General features: G+C 53.8%; 1 protein-coding gene across 2 annotated transcripts; it reads right to left on the bottom strand.

Moving 5' to 3' along the window:
• Positions 1 to 1774: 1774 nt before the first annotated feature.
• LOC102113882 (SMAD family member 4) lies at positions 1775 to 21221 on the bottom strand. Of its 2 annotated transcripts, XM_005528061.3 has the most exons (11): positions 20878 to 21221; positions 19856 to 20030; positions 18667 to 18696; positions 15642 to 15857; positions 13734 to 13847; positions 13501 to 13611; positions 10402 to 10452; positions 7329 to 7512; positions 6649 to 6817; positions 3484 to 3622; positions 1775 to 3062 (listed from the first exon to the last, which is right to left on the bottom strand). In XM_005528061.3, exons 1-11 carry the CDS (start codon positions 21124 to 21126, stop codon positions 2851 to 2853), a joined length of 1650 nt encoding a protein of 549 aa, XP_005528118.1. In that variant the 5' UTR covers positions 21127 to 21221; the 3' UTR covers positions 1775 to 2850. The 2 variants fall into 2 exon arrangements, with proteins under 2 accessions (XP_005528118.1, XP_014112539.1); XM_014257064.2 differs by lacking the exon at positions 13734 to 13847.
• Between the last annotated feature and the right edge of the window lie 1422 nt (positions 21222 to 22643).

Genomic DNA, 22643 nt, shown 5'->3' with positions numbered 1-22643 from the left:
GGTTATCTCCTGGAGGGGTTGGTTAACTCCTGGAGGGGTTGGTTATCTCCTGGAGGGGTTGGTTAACTCCTGGAGGGGTTGGTTAACTCCTGGAGGGGTTGGTTATCTCCTGGCAGGGTTAACTCACTCCTGGCAGGGTTGGTTAACCCATGGCGGGGTTACCTGAGCAGCTCAGAGCTCAGGAGATGATTCCAGCGCCCCGAGAGCCCTGGCTGCAGCGCAGAGTGGGACAGCACAGCTGCCAGGGAGCTGCGGCTCCCTCCCGGCTCTGACACAACCGCGAGCCTGTCAGATCTCAGTGCCTGCTGCTGCTGCTGCTGCTGCTGCTGTCCCTGCTGCTGTCCCTGCTGCTGCTGCTGCTGCTGTCCCTGCTGCTGTCCCTGCTGCTGTCCCTGCTGCTGTCCCTGCTGCTGCTGCTGTCCCTGCTGCTGCTGCTGCTGCTGCTGCTGTCCCTGCTGCTGTCCCTGCTGCTGCTGCTGCTGCTGCTGCTGCTGCTGCTGTCCCTGCTGCTGTCCCTGCTGCTGTCCCTGCTGCTGCTGCTGTCCCTGCTGCTGTCCCTGCTGCTGTCCCTGCTGCTGCTGCTGCTGTCCCTGCTGCTGTCCCTGCTGTCCCTGCTGTCCCTGCTGCTGGTGCTGCTGAGCGTGTCCCAGCCCATTGTGTGCTGCCTTTTATGCCTTCTCATAAAAGCACACAAGTTAATTTAACAGCACATTAAAAACTAAGAATAAGATTGTCTCGTTCCACAGCTGCAAGAGCGCCCTTTTGGGAGCTGCTCGGTGGAGGGGATGAATGCCTTTTCAGCTTTTACTGCCTCTGACTCCTCCTGATGTGCATGCAGTGATTTCCTGCAATAAAATCATCAGGTATTGTTCTGTTCCGAACATTTCGGGCTGTCCGTGTCCTGCGCCGCAGGTGGAGAGCTGCAGAACATCTGCCCAAGATCTCTCCTTGGCGACTGAGCTCTCTGGGGATGAAAGGCACGCAGCAGCAGCAGCAGCAGCACGCTGAACCAGCCGCTCCCATTTCGGCACAACCAAAACCCCAAGAGGCCAGCGAGGGGTGCGGGGTCCCTGCCGGGCAAAGCCAAACAGCCCCGGAGCCAAAACCCGGGAGCAGAGCGCAGGCCGGGGGTCTCAGTGCTGCTGAGCCCTGCCCTGCGCCGCCCCGGCCCCCTCCTCAGCCCCGGACAGACGGACAGGGGTGACAGCACGGACAGGGGTGACAGCACGGACAGGGGTGACAGACAGACAGGGGTGACAGCACAGACAGGGGTGACAGCACAGACAGGGGTGACAGACAGACAGAGGTGATGAGCACAGAGGTGACAGCACAGACAGAGGTGACAGGACAGAGGTGACCTGGCCAGGCTTTCACCGAGGAGCAGCCACAGCAAGCGAAGCAGGTTTAACCCATCAGGAACCCCTCCCACGGCTGGCTCCCCCGGCTGATCCTGCCCCAGCTGCTGATCCTGCCCCAGCTGATCCTGCCCCAGCTGCTGATCCTGCCCCAGCTGATCCTGCCCCAGCTGATCCTGCCCTGGCTCATGATCCTGCCCCAGCTGCTGATCCTGCCCCGGCTGCTGATCCTGCCCCGGCTGCTGATCCTGCCCCAGCTGATCCCGCCCTGGCTCATGATCCTGCCCCAGCTGCTGATCCTGCCCCAGCTGATCCTGCCCCAGCTGCTGATCCTGCCCCGGCTGCTGACTCTCCCCCGGCCGTTGCCGCTGCCCCGGCTGCGGGAAGGAGCCCGTGGCTGAGATGGAGGTTTCACAAGCTGAATGTTTACAAAGGGGGTTTCCAGCCTTTTATTGTCACTGGAGCTAGAGACGGCGCAGACGTGTCCCGGAGCCACTGCCCCTGCTGCGCTCACCGATGGCAGAGGGCTGAAACAACCAGGAGGAATAAAAACAGGTTTGCCATCTTGCCCTGAGTGGAAATGGTGAACAGATACAAAAACCCGGCCCTAAACACCCGTGGGTTACCGTACGTACTTCCCGTGATACACGCCAGTAAAAAGAGTCATGCAAATCCAACCGTAGCACATGCTAAAAGGGGTTTTTTTCTTTTTTTGAGTAAAATCATAGAAGTCAGTAGTAATTATGAAAACACGTTCCTGCCATCAGGCACTCGCGATGAGATCTCAGTGGCAACGCTGCCTGCTGGGTGTTTCACCTTAAAGCGAGTGCCAGCACTGAGAGCATCCGCTTCCTTTAGTGTTTTAAAACTCAGGTGGTTATGGAAATAAAAAATCTACGATGTCTTTTTTTTTTTTTTTTTTTTTTTGCTTTAAAAACTAACGAAGTTTGTGACCAATGCCAACAACGTATGTGTCATCCCCTCGCTTTTTGGCAGCTGCTAGGCTTTAACCTGGAAAAATCATAAGGTGATCATCAACAAAATAAAGAATTCTCCTGTTAACTACTGTTCCCTAAACAGAATATCACAAATTAGCTGGAATTTTAAAGTTGCTACAAGGTAAATGTTTTTAACTACTAGGAGGGATTTTCAGATATAAATATATATATAATATATATTCTGCATACAAAAGGCTCCCGTGAGGCTGGTCAGCGAGGCGCCGTGACAGGGAAGGAGAGTTCCGAAGGGAACAACCCCGAGTCTCTGTAAAGCCTTCACCCTCCGCCCCAGGCCCCGTGTCACGGCCACCGCCTTCTGGAAACAACCCCAACAACCCCAACCCCGCGCGTTCCCACTCTTCCTGCTGAGAGCAAGGCGGCAAACACATTTTTAAAACCTGTTTTCAGAAGGTTAAGCAGAAGGGAAGTAAAATATATCTGGAGGTTATGAACAGAAGGGTATTTTACACGGCAGCCTCCCCGGGGCGGCGGCGGGGTCAGTCCAGGGGCTGCGGGTCGGCGATGGGCATGGTGTGCAGCACCTCGTCCAGCAGCTGCAGCGCGCGGTGCAGGTGGATCTCGATCCAGCACGGCGTCTCCTTGATGCTCTGCCGGGGGTAGTCGGGCCCCCAGCCCTTCACGAAGCTCATCCGCAGGATGCACAGCCGGCGCAGGTCGTCCACGCCGATGCCGGCCGCGGCCGACAGACCTGCCGGGAGAGGGGGCACGGTGACACTGTGCTGCCCCATAGATCCACAGAGCTGCCCCATAGATCCACAGAGCTGCCCCACTGCCCCACAGACCTGCCGGGAGAGGGGGCATGGTGACACTGTGCTGCCCCATAGAGAGCTGCCCCACTGACAGCTGCCCCGCTGAGAGCTGCCCCACTGATCCCACAGATGTGCCGGGAGAGGGGTCACTGCTGTACCCCCCAAGCTGTACCCCCCGAGCTGTGCCCCACAAGCCGTGCCCCCCGAGCTGTATGGGGCAGGGATGGAGCTGAGCCCCACAGAGCTGTGCCCCCCAAGCTGTGCCCCACAAGCCGTGCCCCACAGTGCTGTGTGGGGCAGGGATGGAGCCGTGCCCCCCGAGCCGTGCCCCACAGCGGAGGCAGGCCGTGCCGTACTCACTGATGGCCGGCGCGATGCCCCCGACGGAGCCCGGCCCGGGGATGTTGCCGGCCACGGCGGCGGCCTGGGCTGCGGCGGCGGCCTGCGCGGTGGCCGCCTGCTGCTGCATCTGCCGGTGGCACTGCCGCAGGTCGAACACCTGCCAGGAGGAAACACACACGGGCTCAGACCCACGGCACCGCTGCCCCATAGCCACACTGCCCCATGGCCCCACAGCCCTATAGCCACAGAGCCACACAGCCCCACTGCCCCATAGCCACACTGCCCCCTGGCCCCACAGCCCTATAGCCACAGAGCCCCAGAGCCACACGGCCCCACTGCCCCATAGCCACACTGCTCCATAGCCCCACTATCCCATAGCTCCACTGCCCCACTGCCCCACATCCCCACAGCCCCACATCCCCATGGCCCTACAGCTCCAGCCCCACAGCCCCACAGCTCCATCCCCACAGCCCCACAGCCCCACATCCCCACAGCCCCACATCCCCACGGCCCCACAGCTCCAGCCCCACAGCCCCACGGCCCCACAGCCCCACATCCCCACATCCCCACAGCCCCACAGCCTCACAGCCCCACGGCCCCACAGCCCCACATCCCCACATCCCCACAGCCCCACAGCCTCACAGCCCCACGGCCCCACAGCCCCACATCCCCACATCCCCACAGCCCCACAGCCTCACAGCTCCATCCCCACAGCCCCACATCCCCACAGCCCCACAGCTCCAGCCCCACATCCCCACAGCCCCACAGCTCCAGCCCCACATCCCCACAGCCCCACATCCCCACTGCCCCACAGCTCCATCCCCACAGCCCCACATCCCCACAGCTCCATCCCCACAGCCCCACATCCCCACATCCCCACGGCCCCACAGCTCCAGCCCCACATGCCCACAGCCCCACAGCTCCAGCCCCACAGCCCCACAGCTCCATCCCCACATCCCCACATCCCCACGGCCCCACAGCTCCAGCCCCACATGCCCACAGCCCCACAGCTCCAGCCCCACAGCCCCACAGCTCCATCCCCACATCCCCACATCCCCACGGCCCCACAGCTCCAGCCCCACATGCCCACAGCCCCACAGCTCCAGCCCCACAGCCCCACAGCTCCATCCCCACACCCCCACATCCCCACGGCCCCACAGCTCCAGCCCCACATGCCCACAGCCCCACAGCCCCACAGCTCCAGCCCCACAGCCCCACAGCTCCATCCCCACATCCCCACATCCCCACGGCCCCACAGCTCCAGCCCCACAGCCACCCGGGGAACTGCAAACCCGTCTCGGTTTCTAACCCGCTAATCCCCAGTCCAACCCTAATCCTTCTGACGATGTCCCCAGCCCTGGCAGCAGCAGAGCCTGCCCAAAGCAGAACCCCGTGTCTGAAGGGGCACACAGGCAGATTAAATCCCTGCTGCTTTCTCAAAAACCCAGAAAAACACACGTATAAACTGAAACACCCCAGGAGGACCGCTCTGTGTCACTCAAGCGTGACAGCCTGTCCGAAAGGAATACAGGGACTGACAGCCCCGAGGCTGCAGGATCCGTTTGAATGAATGAGTAACAAATTCTGAGTGCCAAATGTGGGTTCCATTCGGTGTCAGTGAATTAGTGCCAAATTCTGAATGCCAAATTCAGGTTCCATTTGGTATCAATGAATTAATGCCAAATTCTGAATGCCAGGTGCAGGCTGTGTTTGGTATCAATGAATTAATGCCAAATGCAGGTTCCATTTGGTATAAATGAATTAATGCCAAATGCAGGTTCCATTTGGTATAAATGAATTAATGCCAAATGCAGGTTCCATTTGGTATAAATGAATTAATGCCAAATGCAGGTTCCATTTGGTATAAATGAATTAATGCCAAATGCAGGTTCCATTTGGTATCAATGAATGAATGCCAAATAATGAATGACAAATGCTGGTTTCATTTGGTATAAATGAATTAATGCCAAATTCTGAATGCCAAATGCAGTTTCCATTCGGTGTCAATGAATGAATGCCAAATAATTAATGCCAAATGCAGGTTCCATTTGGTATAAATGAATTAATGCCAAATGCAGGTTCCATTTGGTGTCGATGAATTAATGCCAAATAATGAATGACAAATGCTGGTTCCATTTGGTATAAATGAATTAATGCCAAATAATTAATGCCAAATGCTGGTTCCATTCGGTGTCAATGAATGAATGCCAAATGCAGGCTGTGTTTGGTATAAATGAATTAATGCCAAATGCAGGTTTTGTTTGGTATCAATGAATGAATGCCAAATGCAGGCTGTGTTTGGTATCAGTGAATTAATGCCAAATTCTGAATGACAAATGCAGGTTTCGTTTGGTATCAATGAATTAATGCCAAATGCAGGCTGTGTTTGGTATCAGTGAATTAATGCCAAATTCTGAATGACAAATGCAGGTTTCGTTTGGTATCAATGAATTAATGCCAAATGCAGGTTTCGTTTGGTATCAATGAATCAATGCCAAATGCAGGTTTCGTTTGGTATCAATGAATTAATGCCAAATGCAGGCTGTGTTTGGTGTCAATGAATTAATGCCAAATTCTGAATGTCAAATGCAGGCTGTGTTTGGTATCAATGAATCAATACCAAATGCAGGCTGTGTTTGGTACCTCGGTGAGCACTGAACGCTATTTAACACACGTGCAGAGCTCTGCTCTGGTCCTGGAGAGCTCATCACAGAGCTCCTGGGGTTTCTCTCACCCTCATGGTTAAAAACACAAACCCCTGGGAATTTGGCGCAGTTTAAGGCAGGATTGCTGTTTTTGTCAGTGAGCCTTGTCCCACACAAGTTCAGAGTCTGTCAGAGGCAGACCCGAGTACAAATCTCCCCAAAACGATCTGTTTCCATGCAGCCTCCCCATCGCTTCACGCTCACAACACTTCAACGTCACACGCCCTGAACTCCTGCTGCCTCCACAACTCCGCTTTCTTTGTTGGAAACGAACAGCAAGCTGAAAACACCCCCTGAATCCTGGGGCTAAAAACACAGAGAGCTGCCACCAAGCACAGACTGACTGCTGCGGCAGCGGGCTTTGGGAGCGCCCGGTGAGCGCGTTACACAGGCTGGGGTTTCTGAGGAGGGGGTGCATTAACGCTGTCCCCCCTGTGTGTCCCCCTGTGTGTCCCCCCGTGTCCCCCACGTGTCCCACCTTGATGTAGGCGCTGGGGTAGATCTTGTGCACGGCGTCCCCGGGGGCGCGGCCCGCCTCCCTGTCCAGGTAGTAGCTCTGGACGAAGACGGCGTGGTCGCTCAGGCAGCGCACCCAGACGTCGCCCTCGCCCTTGCACTCCAGCTGCACGCCCTTGCCGATGTGCAGCCTGCGGGGAAATGGGGCTGTCAGCGCCGGGGGACGTGCTGGGGACAGCGGGGTGTGTGGGGACAGCGGGGTGTGTGGGGACAGCGGGGTGTGTGGGGACAGCGGGGTGTGTGGGGACAGCGGGGTGTGTGGGGACAGTGGGGTGTGTGGGGACAGCGGGGTGTGTGGGGACGGGGGGGTGTGGGGGGACGGCGGGGTGTGTGGGGACAGTGGGGTGTGGGGGGACAGGGGGGTGTGTGGGGACACTGGGGTGTGTGGGGACAGCGGGGTGTGTGGGGACATTGGGGTGTGTGGGGACAGCAGAGCCCTGTGTCTGGGGACACTGGGGTGACTCTGGGGACACTGGGGTGACTCTGGGGACACCAGACCCCACCTGGCATCCCCTGACAGACCCCACAGCCATGCTCCCCCACCCCACAGACCCCACAGCCGTGCTCCCCCCACCCCACCGAGCCCGGCTGTCACCCGCGGGAGGAGCCAGCAGCGCCAGGGGACAGCGGGACAGGGCGTACCTCGCTCTCTCGATGGCCTCTGTCCGGTGCACGTTGGACAGCTGGCCCAGGCAGAAGCGGTCCCCTCCCGAGGGGTCCACGTAGCCGTCCACGGTGACAATGGGACAGCTGGAGGGGACCTTGAACGTCTCCCCGACCTGCACGTCCATCTCAAAGTAGGCGATGGAACACCAGTACTCTGGAGCTGAACAACAGCGCGTCAGCACAGCAGGGACACCGGGACAGGCCGGAGCACGCGGCTGGTGGTGGGTGTTCACACCCGGACACAGTCACACTGACAGCCCCACACGGACACAGTCACACTGACACACACAGACACACACAGACACACACACACACACACACACACTGACACAGTTACACTGACACACACACACTGACACACACACACACTGACACACACACACACACACTGACACACACACACACACACACACACACACACACACACTGACACACACACACTGACACACACACCCTGATACACCCTGACACACTCGCACTGCCAGCCCCAGGACACCTCACACTGCAGCGAACACACTCGGGCTCCTCGCTGCTCCAGCACACACAGGAGCGCTACAGGTTTTTGTACGGGTGTAGTTTGTCCCTCCAGACAGGTTTTATCCTGCATTAACACATTCCCTTCTGCTCACAGAGGGACACACGTGTGTCTGTGCGTGGCTGGGCTGGCTGAAAACACCTCTGACACAGCCTGCAGACGTCAGGGGCATCCCTTCCACGGTGAAGGATCCCTCCTGGAGATCCCTCCTGGAGAGGAGGAAAACCCTTCCAAGAAGAAGGATCCTGCACCTCAGAAGGGTTATCCCATTTTCCAGGAGGGATCCTGCACCTGGAAGGGTTTTCCTCCTCTGGAAGGGATCCCCCTGACATCTGCAGCCCCCGGGGCTGGGGAGCAGGGCACGGGGGAGGCAGACCCAAGATCTCCCAGCGATGCTGCCCGTGCAGAGCGCCGGGGACGGGACAGAGCACGGGACAGAGGGACAGAGCACGGGACAGAGGGACAGAGCACGGGACAGAGGGACAGAGCACGGGACAGAGGGACAGAGCACGGGACAGAGCACGGGACAGAGCACGGGACAGAGCACGGGACAGAGGGACAGAGCACGGGACAGAGCACGGGACAGGGCACGGGACAGAGCACGGGACAGAGCACAGGACAGAACACGGGACAGAGCACGGGACAGAGGGACAGAGCACGGGACAGAGGGACAGAGCACGGGACAGAGCACGGGACAGAACACGGGACAGAGCACGGGACAGAGGGACAGAACACAGGACAGAACACGGGACAGAGCACGGGACAGAGCACAGGACAGAGGGACAGAGCACGGGACAGAGCACAGGACAGAGGGACAGAGCACGGGACAGAGCACAGGACAGAGGGACAGAGCACGGGACAGAGCACAGGACAGAGGGACAGAGCACGGGACAGAGGGACAGAGCACGGGACAGAGCACGGGACAGAGCACGGGACAGAGGGACAGAGCACGGGACAGAGGGACAGAGCACGGGACAGAACACGGGACAGAGCACGGGACAGAGCACGGGACAGAGCACGGGACAGAGCACGGGACAGAGGGACAGAGCACGGGACAGAGGGACAGAGCACGGGACAGAACACGGGACAGAGCACGGGACAGAGCACGGGACAGAGCACGGGACAGAGCACGGGACAGGGCACGGGACAGAGCACGGGACAGAGGGACAGAGCACGGGACAGAACACGGGACAGAGCACGGGACAGAGCACGGGACAGAGCACGGGACAGAGCACGGGACAGAGGGACAGAGCACGGGACAGAGGGACAGAGCACGGGACAGAACACGGGACAGAGCACGGGACAGAGCACGGGACAGAGCACGGGACAGAGCACGGGACAGAGGGACAGAGCACGGGACAGAGCACAGGACAGAGCACGGGACAGAGCACGGGACAGAGGGACAGAACACAGGACAGAGCACGGGACAGAACACGGGACAGAGGGACAGAACACAGGACAGAGCATGGGACAGAGCACAGGGGTGTGCTCTGAAAGCAGAGGAGCTCCTGCGAGAGCCGGCCCCGAAGGAAAGGCGTCTCCTGCAGCCCCATCCCCGCCCTGCCAGGGGAGCAGCTCTCCCTGGAGCATCCTCTGAGTCCCAACACGCGCCGAGAGCCGGCTGAGAGCACCGGCAGGTCCCGGCCACCACTGTGCCACCAGAGCTGGCTGTGCGCCGAGGGCTGCTCCCCGAGGACACCCGGGAGCCCCAAACTGCCGCCAGCCCCGCTCTCTCTGCGTCCTGGGGGCCCGGGCTGGCCGCAGCGATCCGTTCCCAGGAGGAAAACAGGAAAACCTCCCCAGGAGCTCCCAAACCGTGGGATCCCAGAATGGGCTGGGCTAGGAGGGAGCTGAGGGCTCGTGTCATCCCGACCCTGCCATGGCAGGGACACCTCATCCAGCCCGGCCGGGGACACCGCCAGGGCTGGGGCAGCCCCAGCAGCACTCAGCAGCATGAAATAAACACCCTGAGAGACACCAAACAACGTCAAACACTGGGAAAGTGGCAATTCCACCTGAAATTTAGCTACAGGTAAATCTGCCCAGCAAGTTATCAACATTTTACTGCTGGCAAGTTTAACCTTTCGGCTTTTTGAGCGTCTCACTGCTCCTCTGCAGGGAACAGCGTTAAACACAAAATATCACCTTTTAAACACAGAATATCACCTGTTAAACACAAAACATCACCTGCGAAGCACACAACACCACCTGTTAAACACACACCACCACCTTGCAGCTGCGGCAGAGAGCGCTGCCCCAGCGAGAAGGGACAAGTTCTCAAGTTGAAGTGAAGGCACAGGAAGGGGCCCAAGGGCTCTGTCTGTGCCGGGGGTCCCGGGGGGCTCTGGTGGTGGCACAGCGCTGCTCTGGGGCCCGGCTGGGGCACCTGAACCAAACCCAGGTGTCCCAAAAGGCCGGGACAAACCCCGTCTGAACCCAGGGTTTATGGCAGCGAGGCTGCTCTCTCCTCACGGCACACATCCCCCACAGCGCTGTGTTTCAGGCTCTACTCACCGGGATGGTTGGATATAGGAGGCTGGAATGCGAGCTCGTTGTGGACTGGCCCTTGAAAAGAGAACACGAGGTTTGTTCCACAGCAGCAAAAAAACAGGTTTTCTCCCCTAAAACTGCTCTCCCAGGAAACCACCCCTCGTTAGCCTCGTGGGTCACAGAACAAGCTGTCCAGCGCTGTGCGCTGCGTCACCACCAACAACCGCTCAGGAGGGAAAAAAGCCCCGGGGAAGAACACGTTTTTCTAAAGAATAATAAGCTGCACACAGTCTGGAGTCGGGTTGTTCTGTCCCCTCTAGGAACGCGGTCCCCGAGGCAGCAGGGGGGAAACCCAAAGCGTTCTGAGCAACAGCAGCTTTTGCAGCGAGGTGTCAGGGCAGGGAGGTGTCAAAACACGCGGCTCTGATGAGCGAGGGAAGGCGGCAGCCGAGAAAAGCTCGGCGTGGCACCACAAACACCAATTCTGGAGAGACACACGTGTGCTGAAAATCATTTACAGCCAGAGCTGACCAACAGCAGGGTGAGCGGAGTGGGACCCCCAGGAACAGAGGGGTGGGCATTAACAACAGCACTGACTGGCACAGACAGGCTGCAAACACATTCTGAGGTCAATTTACAGGAAATTCTGCCCTCCAACAACAACACCTGCTGCAGGCAGCTGAGCTGTACTAGAATATCTGTCTTCTAATACAGGAAATACATGTTCTAATATGGGGAGCATTCTAATAAAAACTATTACAAAATAAACTGCTCCAGCTCTCTGCTACAACAACATTTAGAAATCTTTCATTTGTGTGGGAGTGTTTTTAACCCCCTGCAGCCCAGTAATGCATTTCCTGCGCTGCTGGACCCCTACAACAGCAGCCTGAGCACTGCTTTTCCCTCCCCCCACCTCCTGTACCCCAGTACAGTGGTTTGTTGTTTTATTTCACAGATAAAAAATATCTCTGAGTCAGTGTGCTAACGCCCTCATGAACTGACTCCCTGTGTCCCTGTGTCCCCGTGTCCCTGTGTCCATCTGTCCCTGTGTCCCCATGTCCCTGTCGCTGTGTCCCCGTGTCCCTGTGTCCATCTGTCCCTGTCCCCATGTCCCTGTCCCTGTGTCCCCATGTCCCTCTGTCCCCATGTCCCTCTGTCCCTGTGTCCCTGTCGCTGTGTCCATCTGTCCCTGTGTCCATCTGTCCCTGTGTCCCCGTGTCCCTGTCCCCATGTCCCCATGTCCCCGTGTGCCCTGCAGGGGACACTGGGGCTCTCTGGGGTGCTTTGGTGTGACATGGGGGGAACGTGGGGAGATCCCTGAGCAGCTGTGCCCCCGACACGGGGACACGGGGACATGGGGACATGGGGACACAGGGACATGGGGACATGGGGACATGGGGACATGGGGACACAGGAAACAGGGACACGGGGACATGGGGACACAGTGACACACAGTGACACACACAGTGACAGTGACACACAGTGATACAGTGACACACACAGTGACACACAGTGACACAGTGACACACAGTGACACACAGACACACACAGTGACACAGTGACACACACAGTGACACACACAGTGACACACACAGTGACACACAGTGACACACACAGTGACAGTGACACACAGACACACAGTGACACACAGTGACACACAGTGACACACAGTGACACACACAGTGACACACACAGTGACACACAGTGACACACACAGTGACACACACAGTGACACACAGTGACACACACAGTGACACACACAGTGACACACACAGTGACACACAGACACACACAGACACACACAGTGACACACAGTGACACAGACACACACAGTGACACACAGTGACACACACAGTGACACACACAGTGACACACAGTGACACAGTGACACTGACACACAGTGACACACACAGACACACACAGTGACACACACAGTGACACACACAGTGACACACAGTGACACACACAGTGACACACAGTGACACACAGACACACACAGTGACACACAGTGACACACACAGTGACACTGACACACACAGTGACACACACAGACACACACAGTGACACACACAGTGACACACAGTGACACACAGTGACACACACAGTGACACACAGTGACACACACAGTGACACACAGTGACACACACAGTGACACACAGTGACACACAGACACACACAGTGACACACAGTGACACACAGACACACACAGTGACACAGACACACAGTGACACACAGACACACACAGTGACACACAGTGACACACACAGTGACACAGTGACACACACAGTGACACACAGTGACACACAGTGACACACACAGTGACACACAGTGACACACACAGTGACACACAGTGACACACACAGTGACACACAGTGACACACAGACACACACAGTGACACACAGTGACACACAGACACACACAGTGACACAGACACACAGTGACACACAGACACACACAGTGACACACAGTGACACACACAGTGACACAGTGACACACACAGTGACACAGACACACACAGTGACACACAGACACACACAGTGACACAGACACACAGTGACACACAGACACACACAGTGACACACAGTGACACACACAGTGACACAGACACACACAGTGACACACACAGTGACACACAGACACACACAGTGACACACAGTGACACACACAGTGACACAGACACACACAGTGACACACAGACACACACAGTGACACACAGTGACACACACAGTGACACAGTGACATACACAGTGACACACAGACACACACAGTGACACACAGTGACACACAGTGACACAGACACACACAGTGACACACAGTGACACACACAGACACACACAGTGACACAGACACACACAGTGACACACACAGTGACACACAGACACAGTGACACACACAGTGACACAGACACACACAGTGACACACAGTGACACACACAGTGACACAGACACACACAGTGACACACACAGTGACAGTGACACACACAGTGACACAGACACACACAGTGACACACAGACACACACAGTGACACACAGTGACACAGACACACACAGTGACACACAGTGACACACACACAGCGACACACACAGTGACAGCCAGCCCGCGGGGCGGCGCGCGGTGCTCACAGTAGTGCCCGGGGTGCATGGGCGGGTGGTGCTGCAGGTGTCCGTTCTGGTGGTGCGGGATGGTCGGGGTGTAGGCGGCCGTGCGGCTCCCGGTCCAGCTGGTGGTACTGTCTGCAAAGACAAGGCCGGCGGCTGGGCGAGGCGGCCCGGCGCTCCCTGCGGCTCCTCTGCTGCTCCTGGGCGCTGGGAAAGCGGGCTGAGCGGGCCGAGGGCAGGCGCAGGGCCATACTCACTGTGGTGGTAAGTGGCTGGCTGGGCTGTGAACCCATTCTGCTGAGCTCCCGGCCCTGAAGCAATCTGTAAGAGTCCATCACTATGGCTACCTGTCAATATACTGGGAGGTTGACCTGGTGAAAGAACACACTACCTATGGATGAACGTTCCAGGACGGTGATCCACACCAGCTCGGCGCTGCTGGCCGGGAGAACACGCCCCGCGCCGAGGGCACTGCGCCGCACGGCTCCCACGGCTTCCCTGCCGGGACCTCCTGCTTCTCCACCCGCCAGGAAACCCGGGGCGGAACACCGGGCAGCGGGTGGCTGTGCGACACTCTGACACCCCTGACCATCCTGAATCTGCGCCCTAGGGCTCCAGGAGCTGTGAGAACTCGGAACGTCAGCCCCGTCCTCGCTGCGCTCACACCTCGCTTCTCAGCGCGGGAGGGGACAAGGGGACACAGCACCATCACCTCTGGGAACGGGGTCAGTGTGATCCCAAACAGGCCAGCAGCAGCGGGAGGGGAGAGGAGGATACAGCACCATCACCTCTGGGAACAGGCTCAGTGTGATCCCAGAGAGGCCAGCAGCAGCGGGAGGGGACAAGGGGACACAGCACCAGCATCACCATCACCACCTGGGCTGGGAACAGGCTCAGTGTGATCCCAAACAGGCCAGCAGCAGCGGGAGGGGAGAAGGGGACACACCTCCACCACCTCCTCTGCTGGGAACGGGGTCAGTGTGAACCCAGAGAGGCCAGCAGCAGCAGCAGCAGCAGCTCCAGCCTGTTCCCAAGGTGTTTTAGCTGCTGTTCCCCAGGAGGACACCTGCTTACATTCGTGCTCCTCCAAAACACTCTGAGCAGTGCTCTGTTTTTATAAACACTGTCTCAATAAAGCTGCACACAGCGCTGGGCTCAGAAACACCCTGCTTCTTTTTTATTTTCTTTTTTTTTTCTCTCTTTCTTTCCTCCCAAATAAATATCCCAAGAATTATCCAAGATTGAAACTGCGGATATTTCAGGTGAACAGAATCCGACTGCAAAAGGCTTCAGCTCAGCCATTAACGCTGAACTCATCAACACTTTCACAATTACACTCGCACTCTCACGCTGGTGTGGCTGGCAGAATTTAACACATCCACAACTTGCAGTAAAACATAAAAATGAGCTGTTTTTTTTTTTTTTTGTCACTTGCCTCTGACGATTACGGCACCGCCGAGAAGAGGTTACCACTACAAACTGCAGTGCAGAGGCAGCACAATTAGCACAATTAACAACCCACACCCCCTTTATCTCTGCTGGGCACAAATAAAGACACGGCGATGCTACAAACGTCGGCACTTTGAGCCAGAAAGTCATCAGCTGAGATGAAGGGGGGTTATCAGATCACTGTCTCGCCACAGCTCGGATCTGGTGGTGACACCAGCCGTGTTCACACATTCTTGGTGCGCACAGGGGCGGGGATGGGCTGCAGGACGCTTGGATGTCCCGCTGCACCGAGGGGCGGACACAAACTCCTCCACTGGCACCAGACGCGCAGAAAAGCAACAAAAACCCCGAGGCAGCTCTCCAAGGCTGGAAACATCAAACACGAACCGTGAGAACCGCTGTGAAAACGGTGCTGTTGAAACTACAGAACTGCCTGCGGATGTCTGGGTGCTGCCCCTCACAGCACACTCCTTTGCCGCAAGACAACAACAAAACTCCTCGATTTCTGCGGCAGCTATCCCAGGACAGGCACGAGGCTCTGTCGGAGCTCAGCTCTGACACCCTGACGCCCAGCCTCCGGCACACAGCAGCGCAGGGAGCCGCCGGAGCGCCGCTCTGGTTCCCACCTGCTGCTGCTCAGAGCCAGGAGAGACCCCCAGGACCCGACCCCGGCGCCACGGCCCCGCTCAGCGCCGCGGGCAGCCCCATCCCCTTACTTGTGGAGGCCACGGGAATGTTGGGGAAGTTGGTGGTGCTGGTGGTGCTGGCCTCGGCGGGGGCCAGCATGGCCGGGGCGCTGTAGGGCTCCGAGGACGCCCGGTTGCTGGGGGGGTGCTGGATGGTCTGCACCGAGTGGCCCTCGGCCGACGACAGCGACGGCTGCCCCTCGTAGTCGTGCACGTACTCGTCCTTCACCAGCATGCTGGAGGGAGCTGTGGGGACACCAGAGGGGACGCTCGGGGACGCTGCCGGCCGGGTCCGAACCGGCCGAGAGCCCAGGGGTGTCCCTGCGGCACAGCCGGACAGCGGGGCTCGGACAGCGGGGCTCGGCGCTGGGGCACCGAGGCGTGCGCGGAGCGGAGCCGGGCTGCTCGCTCTGCCCAGCCCCACGGCAGCAGGGCCCAACGTCAATTCAAAAGGAATTTCTGGCTTTTTTCGGGGAATTTTCGGGAATTCTGGGGAACTTTTTGGGGGAATTCTTGGGATTTTGGGGAACGCGGGCACCCCTGCACACAGCCAACACAAGAAAACAAAGTGTTCTCCTCGGCTGCTCGCTCTGCCAAATTCTGGGGAATTTTGGGGAATTCTGGAGAAATTTTTGGGGAATTTTGGGGTGTTTTTGGGAATTTTGGGGAATTCTGGGGAATTTTTGGGGGAATTTTGGGGAATTTCGGGGAATTTTGGGGGGAATTTTGGGGAATTTTGGGAATGTGGGCACCCCAGCACACAGCCAACAAGAGGAAACAAAGTGTTCTCCTCGGCTGCTCGCTCTGCCAAATTTTGGGGAATTTTGGGGAATTTTTTGGGGAATTTTGGGGAATTTTTTGGGGAATTTTGGGGAATTTTTTGGGGAATGTGGGGAATTTTCTGGGGAATTTTGGGGGGAATTTTGGGAATGTGGGCACCCCAGCACACAGCCAACAAGAGGAAATAAAGTGTTCTCCTCGGCTGCTCCTTCTGCCAAATTTTGGGGAATTCTGGGGAATTTTTTGGGGAATTTTGGGGAATTTTTTGGGGAATTTTGGGGAAATTTTTGGGGAATTTTGGGGAAGTCTGGAGAAATTTTTGAGGAATTTTGGCGAATTTTGGGGGGAATTTTGGGAATGTGGGCACCCCAGCACACAGCCAACAAGAGGAAATAAAGTGATTTTCTCAGCTGCTCACTCTGGCCAGCCTCATGGCAGCAGGGCTCAGCTCAATTCAAAAGGAATTTTTGGCTTTTTTTGGGGAATTTCGGGGAATTTTGGGAATTTTTGGGAATTTCGGGGAATTTTGGGAATTTTGGGGAATTTTGGGGAATTTTGGGGAATTTTTTTGGGGAATTCTGGGGAATTTTTTGGGGAATGTGGGGAATTTTTTTGGGAATTTTGGGGAATTCTGGGGAATTTTTTGGGGAATTTTGGGGAATTTTTTGGGGAATTTTTTGGGGAATGTGGGGAATTTTTTTGGGAATTTTGGGGAATTCTGGGGAATTTTTTGGGGAATTTTGGGGAATTTTTTGGGGAATGTGGGGAATTTTGTGGGGAATTTGGGGGAATTTTTTGGGGAATGTGGGGAATTTTTTGGGGAATTTTGGGGAATTCTGGGGAATTTTTTGGGGGGGAATTTTTTGTGGGAATTATTTCTGTATTTCTGCGTTTATTTCTGCTAACTCCTACGCCTCACTGCCTCCCGTGCTGCCTTCTGAAGCAGAATAGAACAGCTCAGAGCCTGTTCCCTGCTGCAAGAGCAGCACAAGGGAACGCTTACGGTGTGTCCAGACACCGGCACCAGACAATGAAATTATTTAATGATAATATCTAATAATGATAATGATAATGATGATAATGATAATAATAATAACGATAATGATAATGATAGTAACAATAAATTATATTATATTGTATTGTATTGTGTTGTATTATATTATATTGTATTGTATTATAATTATATTACATTATATTATATTGTATTATATTATATTGTATTATATTATATTGTATTATATTATATTACATTATATTATATTATATTATATTATATTATATTACACTATATTATATTGTATTATATTATATTATTGTATTATATTATATTATTATATTATATATTTTATAGATAATATTTATATAATTTATTATAATTTATATTGTATATAATATTTTATATTCTATTATATTAACATATATATTCTATTATATTAACATATTATATATTATATTAATATATATTATATTAATATATATGATATAATATATATAATGTATATAATAATAACATATATGATCTAATAATATCTGATAATATCTAATGAAATTATTTCCTTAAATAATGGAACTATTGAAATTCAGCTTTGGCGCTGGGATCACTCCTCAGAAGACAGAGGTAACAATCAATAACGAGTAATAGAAATAATAACAAGGTTAGCAGGGGTGAGCACACTGGTCAAAGCGTGCCAAGTTAAGTTTCTGGGGATGTTTGGGGGTTTTTTTTTCCTAGCTCATCTTTGCGCACTTTTAATAACGCGCTAAAATCGCTGGGTCACACCGATTTCCCTCTCCTCTAAGGTCCTCTGGGAGGAGAATAAAACAAGTTTTGAAATCAAGCACTGACCAGCTGTACAATCTCAGATTCTTTTTCCCATGTCCAACTCCTCCGCAGCTTCAGGGAAAGCGGGAATATCAGACTCCTTCATCCAACTGCAGAACTAATTACAGAATTTCTGTTCTCTGCTCCTTATCCTGCTTCTTAAATCACATTGAGCATTCCCAATCCAATTAATTAGCACATCCTACAGGTGCGGGCAGTTTTGGGTGCATTTTTCATTAACCAGCAGCTCTCAGCCCTGAGAATTTTGTTTTCCTGGGGGGTTTCACAGGGAGGGAGCAGCGAGAGCAGGCTCTGCTGGAGGCTCTGCTCAATACCCGCTCTGACGCGCTACTGAGCCGGATTTTGGGAGGAAAAGGGGTTTTTGGAGGGCCAAAAGCAGGTTTTCTGCGGGCCTGGCGGGGCTGGTGCCCGCAGAAACACACGGCTACTCACCTGAACTCTGCAGCGTCAGCCCCGAGAGATCTGTACAGGGAACACAGAGACACGCAGGATGAACTCGGGGATCTCAGAACACGCTTAAATGCTTACCAGCATTAGGAATTATCCCTTATTATCCCTGCCACCACCAGACAAACCCATCCTCTAAATCACACCAAGAACCGCGCGCAAACCCGGCAGTGTCGGGGTCTGGAATTCAGAGTGTGTGCCCTTCTTCCTGATACTTAGTTACAAGATCCAGAAAAACTCTAAATTTCAAATAACGTGAAATTCATCAGCGTGTTTGCATGGTGATACGTGAAAACAAACGTTAAAGTTAGATGAAAGAAAGCTAAAAGTGTGAGTGTGTAGATTAGAGAGTATTTTTTAAATCACTGGGTGAAAAAGTTAGTTTAGAGAACAGGAGGCAAAATAGAAGATTTAGGGTGTTGTCCCTTGTCCCTTCTTCTTTCTTCTTCACGTTCTTCTCCTAGAGGTTTTTGGGTAATAATAAGTGATTGGATAGAAAATGCCACAGTGCAGCACAGAGGAGATAAGTCATTAGATCATTAAGAAAAATAACATAAAAAAATAACATAAAAAATAATATATAAAAATAATATATAAAAATAATATATAAAAATAATATATAAAAATAATATATAAAATAATATATAAAAATAATATATAAAAATAATATATAAAAATAATATAAAAAATTGGGTAAAAATAAGTATAAAGGTAACTATAAAAATAAGTATAAAAATAAGTATAAAGATAAAAGAACTGCGTATTTCGAGGCCATTTTGTGCCTCAGACACGAAGTGTGCCACTTTTTTTCACAAGAAAAAAAATGTACCAAATTGCAAAGGTTAATAACTTTGTGTAATCAGCCCGGAAGAGTTCAGTCCAGGGGGGAGCTGAAAAATCCAAGAGTAAAAAAAAAAAAAGAAAAATTATAGAAGAAATACAGCAAAACCAAAGAAACAGAGAAAAAAGACTTTTTAAAGAAAAGTTACAGGCAGGGAGGCTTCTTCAGCAAAACCCACACACCAGCCTTTCCCTCCCCAGCTGCAACACGGGTAAAAAAGGAGGGTTAACCACAGAAATTAGTGAATTTGTGACCGGCCGACTGATGAATTCAACGATTCTGCGGTTTTTACACCCAGAAACGTTTCCCGCTCCCAGCCGGGGGTGCGCTCACCGATGCCGGGCGACACCACGCGCTCGTAGTGGTAAGGGTTGACGCAGACACTGTCGCATTTCAGGTCGAAGGCGTACTGGCAGTACTTGACGTGCTTCAGCTCGTTCTTGTGCAGGTCGGGCCAGCGCCAGAGACGGGCGTAGATGACGTGGGGGAAGCCCTTGCGGCCGGCCACCTGGGAACCGGACACACGGAAATCAGGGAATTCGGGAATTCCGGCAATTCCACACGGGACAGGCTCGCGGGGAACGGGACAAACACCGCTGCGACCTCTCCCCACCATCAAACAGGCTTTTTGTGTTAAAAGAACACCGCTGCGACCTCTCCCCAGCACCAAAACAGGCTTTTTGGTTAAAAAACACCAGTTTTGTTAGAAACAGTTTGTGTTTACTCAAGTTCTGTGCCCGACAGAAACAAGCTGCTGTCAGGGCTTTGTGTACAGTTAAACCAAGGCTGGGATTCTTAGGTAAAAAATATTAATACTAAACTAATGATCTAATAACTAACAACATAGTAATAATAATAATAATAATAATCATCATCATCATCATCATCATCATCTAGCTAATAATCTGACTAATAACTAGTAATCTAGTCCTAAAAACCCTAAATACTAAAAAAACTTCGGGTTTGTGTTTACTCAAGTTCTGTGCCCGACAGAAACAAGCTGCTGTCAGGGCTTTGTGTACAGTTAAACCAGGGCTGGGATTCTTAGGTAAAAAATGCTAAAAAATTGTAATACTAAACCCTGATCTAATACTAAAACCCCTAAACACTAAAAACATCCAACACCATAAAACCCTCGGGCAGAAGGTGTCAGAAGCAGAACCTGTGCCTGAGGCTCTGGGTGTGGCCACCTTCCCCAGCAGGATTTTGCCCCAGGAGAAGAGGAACGAGGCGCTAAGCTCCCCTGCCAGGAATTCCCGGGGCAGAGGAGCACCGAGCCATTCAAAACGTGCAAAACCCAACACTGACAATTTAACATTTAACCTCCAGGCCGGGCAGAGGCCGGCAGGACCCACCTGGAGCCTCCCGTCCAGCGTTCTCTGTATGGTGACACACTTGCTGGGGTGAGCCCCGTTGGTGGTGATAGCCGTGATCAGAGAATCCAGCTCATCCTTCTTCTCCTTCAGCTTCTTGACCAGGCTCTCGATGGCGCGCTTGGCGAAGGTCTCGCTCTCCCCGCCCTGCCGGTGGCACATCAGGCTGTGCACGATGCTCAGACAGGCGTCGTTGCTTGTCGGCGTGTTGGTAATAGACATATTGTCCATCTGTCACAGCCTTTCCCCTCGGATCGAACGTCGCTCCTGGGCGCTGACGAGCAGGGGATGATCCAAGTCGAGGGTTAGGTGTCTCTTGGTAAAACCTGGGAGGGAAAAACATCCGGGTTGGGATTGTTTTTAACAAAAAGCGGATCGTGTTTCTAAGGAAGTCTGAAGGCTTCTTTCCCTCTGTTACTTTCAAGCTGAGTGCAGGGTGTTAAAAGCACATGAACATCGGCATTGCTTGTCCCGTGATGGCTAAAACGTGCCCGAGGGGCTGCCCCAACACTTTCAGATGTAAGATGTTTCAGGTGTTTTATTCCTCCCCCAGTAACGATATTTAAATAAAGGTTACGGTTTATACACACGCCTACAGAGAGGCGGGGATGCCCACGTGAACCAGGAGAAGAGTGACCATGATTTTACACCGAATCGGGGTGAAATTGACTGAAAACACTGCCTGGGAAGGCTGATCCAAACCAAGCAAGTTTTTAACCAAAAGTTACACCACCACACGGCGTGAGCACAGGGCTCCCCTCCTGGTAACAGGAACGCTGCTGGACAAACCCAGCACAATCTCAAAAGGAAATGAACTCTTCCTTATCTGATATTTTCTACAGTTTTAGCTGGAATACATCACGCTTTGGTACCCCTGAAAAATACACGGCGCAAATCCCTCCCCCTGCCTCCCTCCCACATTCAAGCCTTCTCTTCTTTTGTAAGGATGCTTCTGCACTCAATTTTTCCCAAAGGAAAACTATTACCTCCAAATTTGAGTAGGATCACGGGTTTTACCTAGCTATTACAATTTCCCCCTCTGTGCCGGGTTTTTTTCTCGTGCTTGGATTCAATAAGCCCCTTTCAAAAGTCAAGCTTAACCTGCCAGTCATCCTCTGTGGCAACTCACACTAATCTGTAAATGCCTTCCAGCTAAAGCAGAGCGGAACGTCGTTCTCCTTAAATACACGACACCATCCCAGAGAGATGTGCAGAAGTAATCACAAATAAATGCCCTGATAAAGCTATTAGCTAAAGCAGCTTTAAATACAGAGACGATTAGAATTAGGCACGCAGCTTTATCTCCTCCCAGACCGTGAATGAGAATTGTGTTCGCTGACTTCCTCAGGGTTCAGAACAAGCAGGCCAGGCCTCATTTAAGTGGAATGATCCTCACAGGAGTTGGGTCACCCCTCAGGTGCCAGGCTCTGGAAGCTTCTCTGGGGTTTGGAGCACTGTGGGCACGGGGGGAGCCCCGGGTGGGAGCCGGAGCTCTGCCCAGAGCCCGGCAAACGCCGCGGCACGCTGCTCCAGGAGCTGCCACAGGTTCTGCAGGCTGCAGGGGTTTGTGTTCCTGGAGCCCATCCTGAGCTGGGTCACACCTGGGGGCTCCAGGAGCTCGTCCTGAGCTGGGTCACACCTGGGGGCTCCAGGAGCTCGTCCTGAGCTGGGTCACACCTGGGGGCTCCAGGAGCTCGTCCTGAGCTGGGTCACACCTGGGGAACAGCTCCAGGAGCCCATCCTGAGCT

The sequence above is a fragment of the Pseudopodoces humilis genome, chromosome 4 (genome assembly GCF_049639895.1).
Source record: "Pseudopodoces humilis isolate 2021_Gansu_Grassland_sample_001 chromosome 4, ASM4963989v1, whole genome shotgun sequence".
Lineage (NCBI taxonomy): Eukaryota > Metazoa > Chordata > Aves > Passeriformes > Paridae > Pseudopodoces > Pseudopodoces humilis.
The sequence above is the reverse complement of the archived record's forward strand: the minus strand, read 5'-3'. Positions and strand labels throughout refer to the sequence as shown.

Excerpts from the sequence above, each read along its gene's own strand:
- LOC102113882 (XM_005528061.3), bottom strand. The coding sequence starts at position 21,126 with ATGGACAATATGTCTATTACCAACACGCCGACAAGCAACGACGCCTGT. Across the intron at positions 13,612-13,733 it reads GCCAGCCACTTACCACCACA|ACAGTACCACCAGCTGGACC; the intron begins GTGAGTATGGCC and ends TTGTCTTTGCAG. Across the intron at positions 10,453-13,500 it reads CATGCACCCCGGGCACTACT|GGCCAGTCCACAACGAGCTC; the intron begins GTGAGCACCGCG and ends TCTCTTTTCAAG.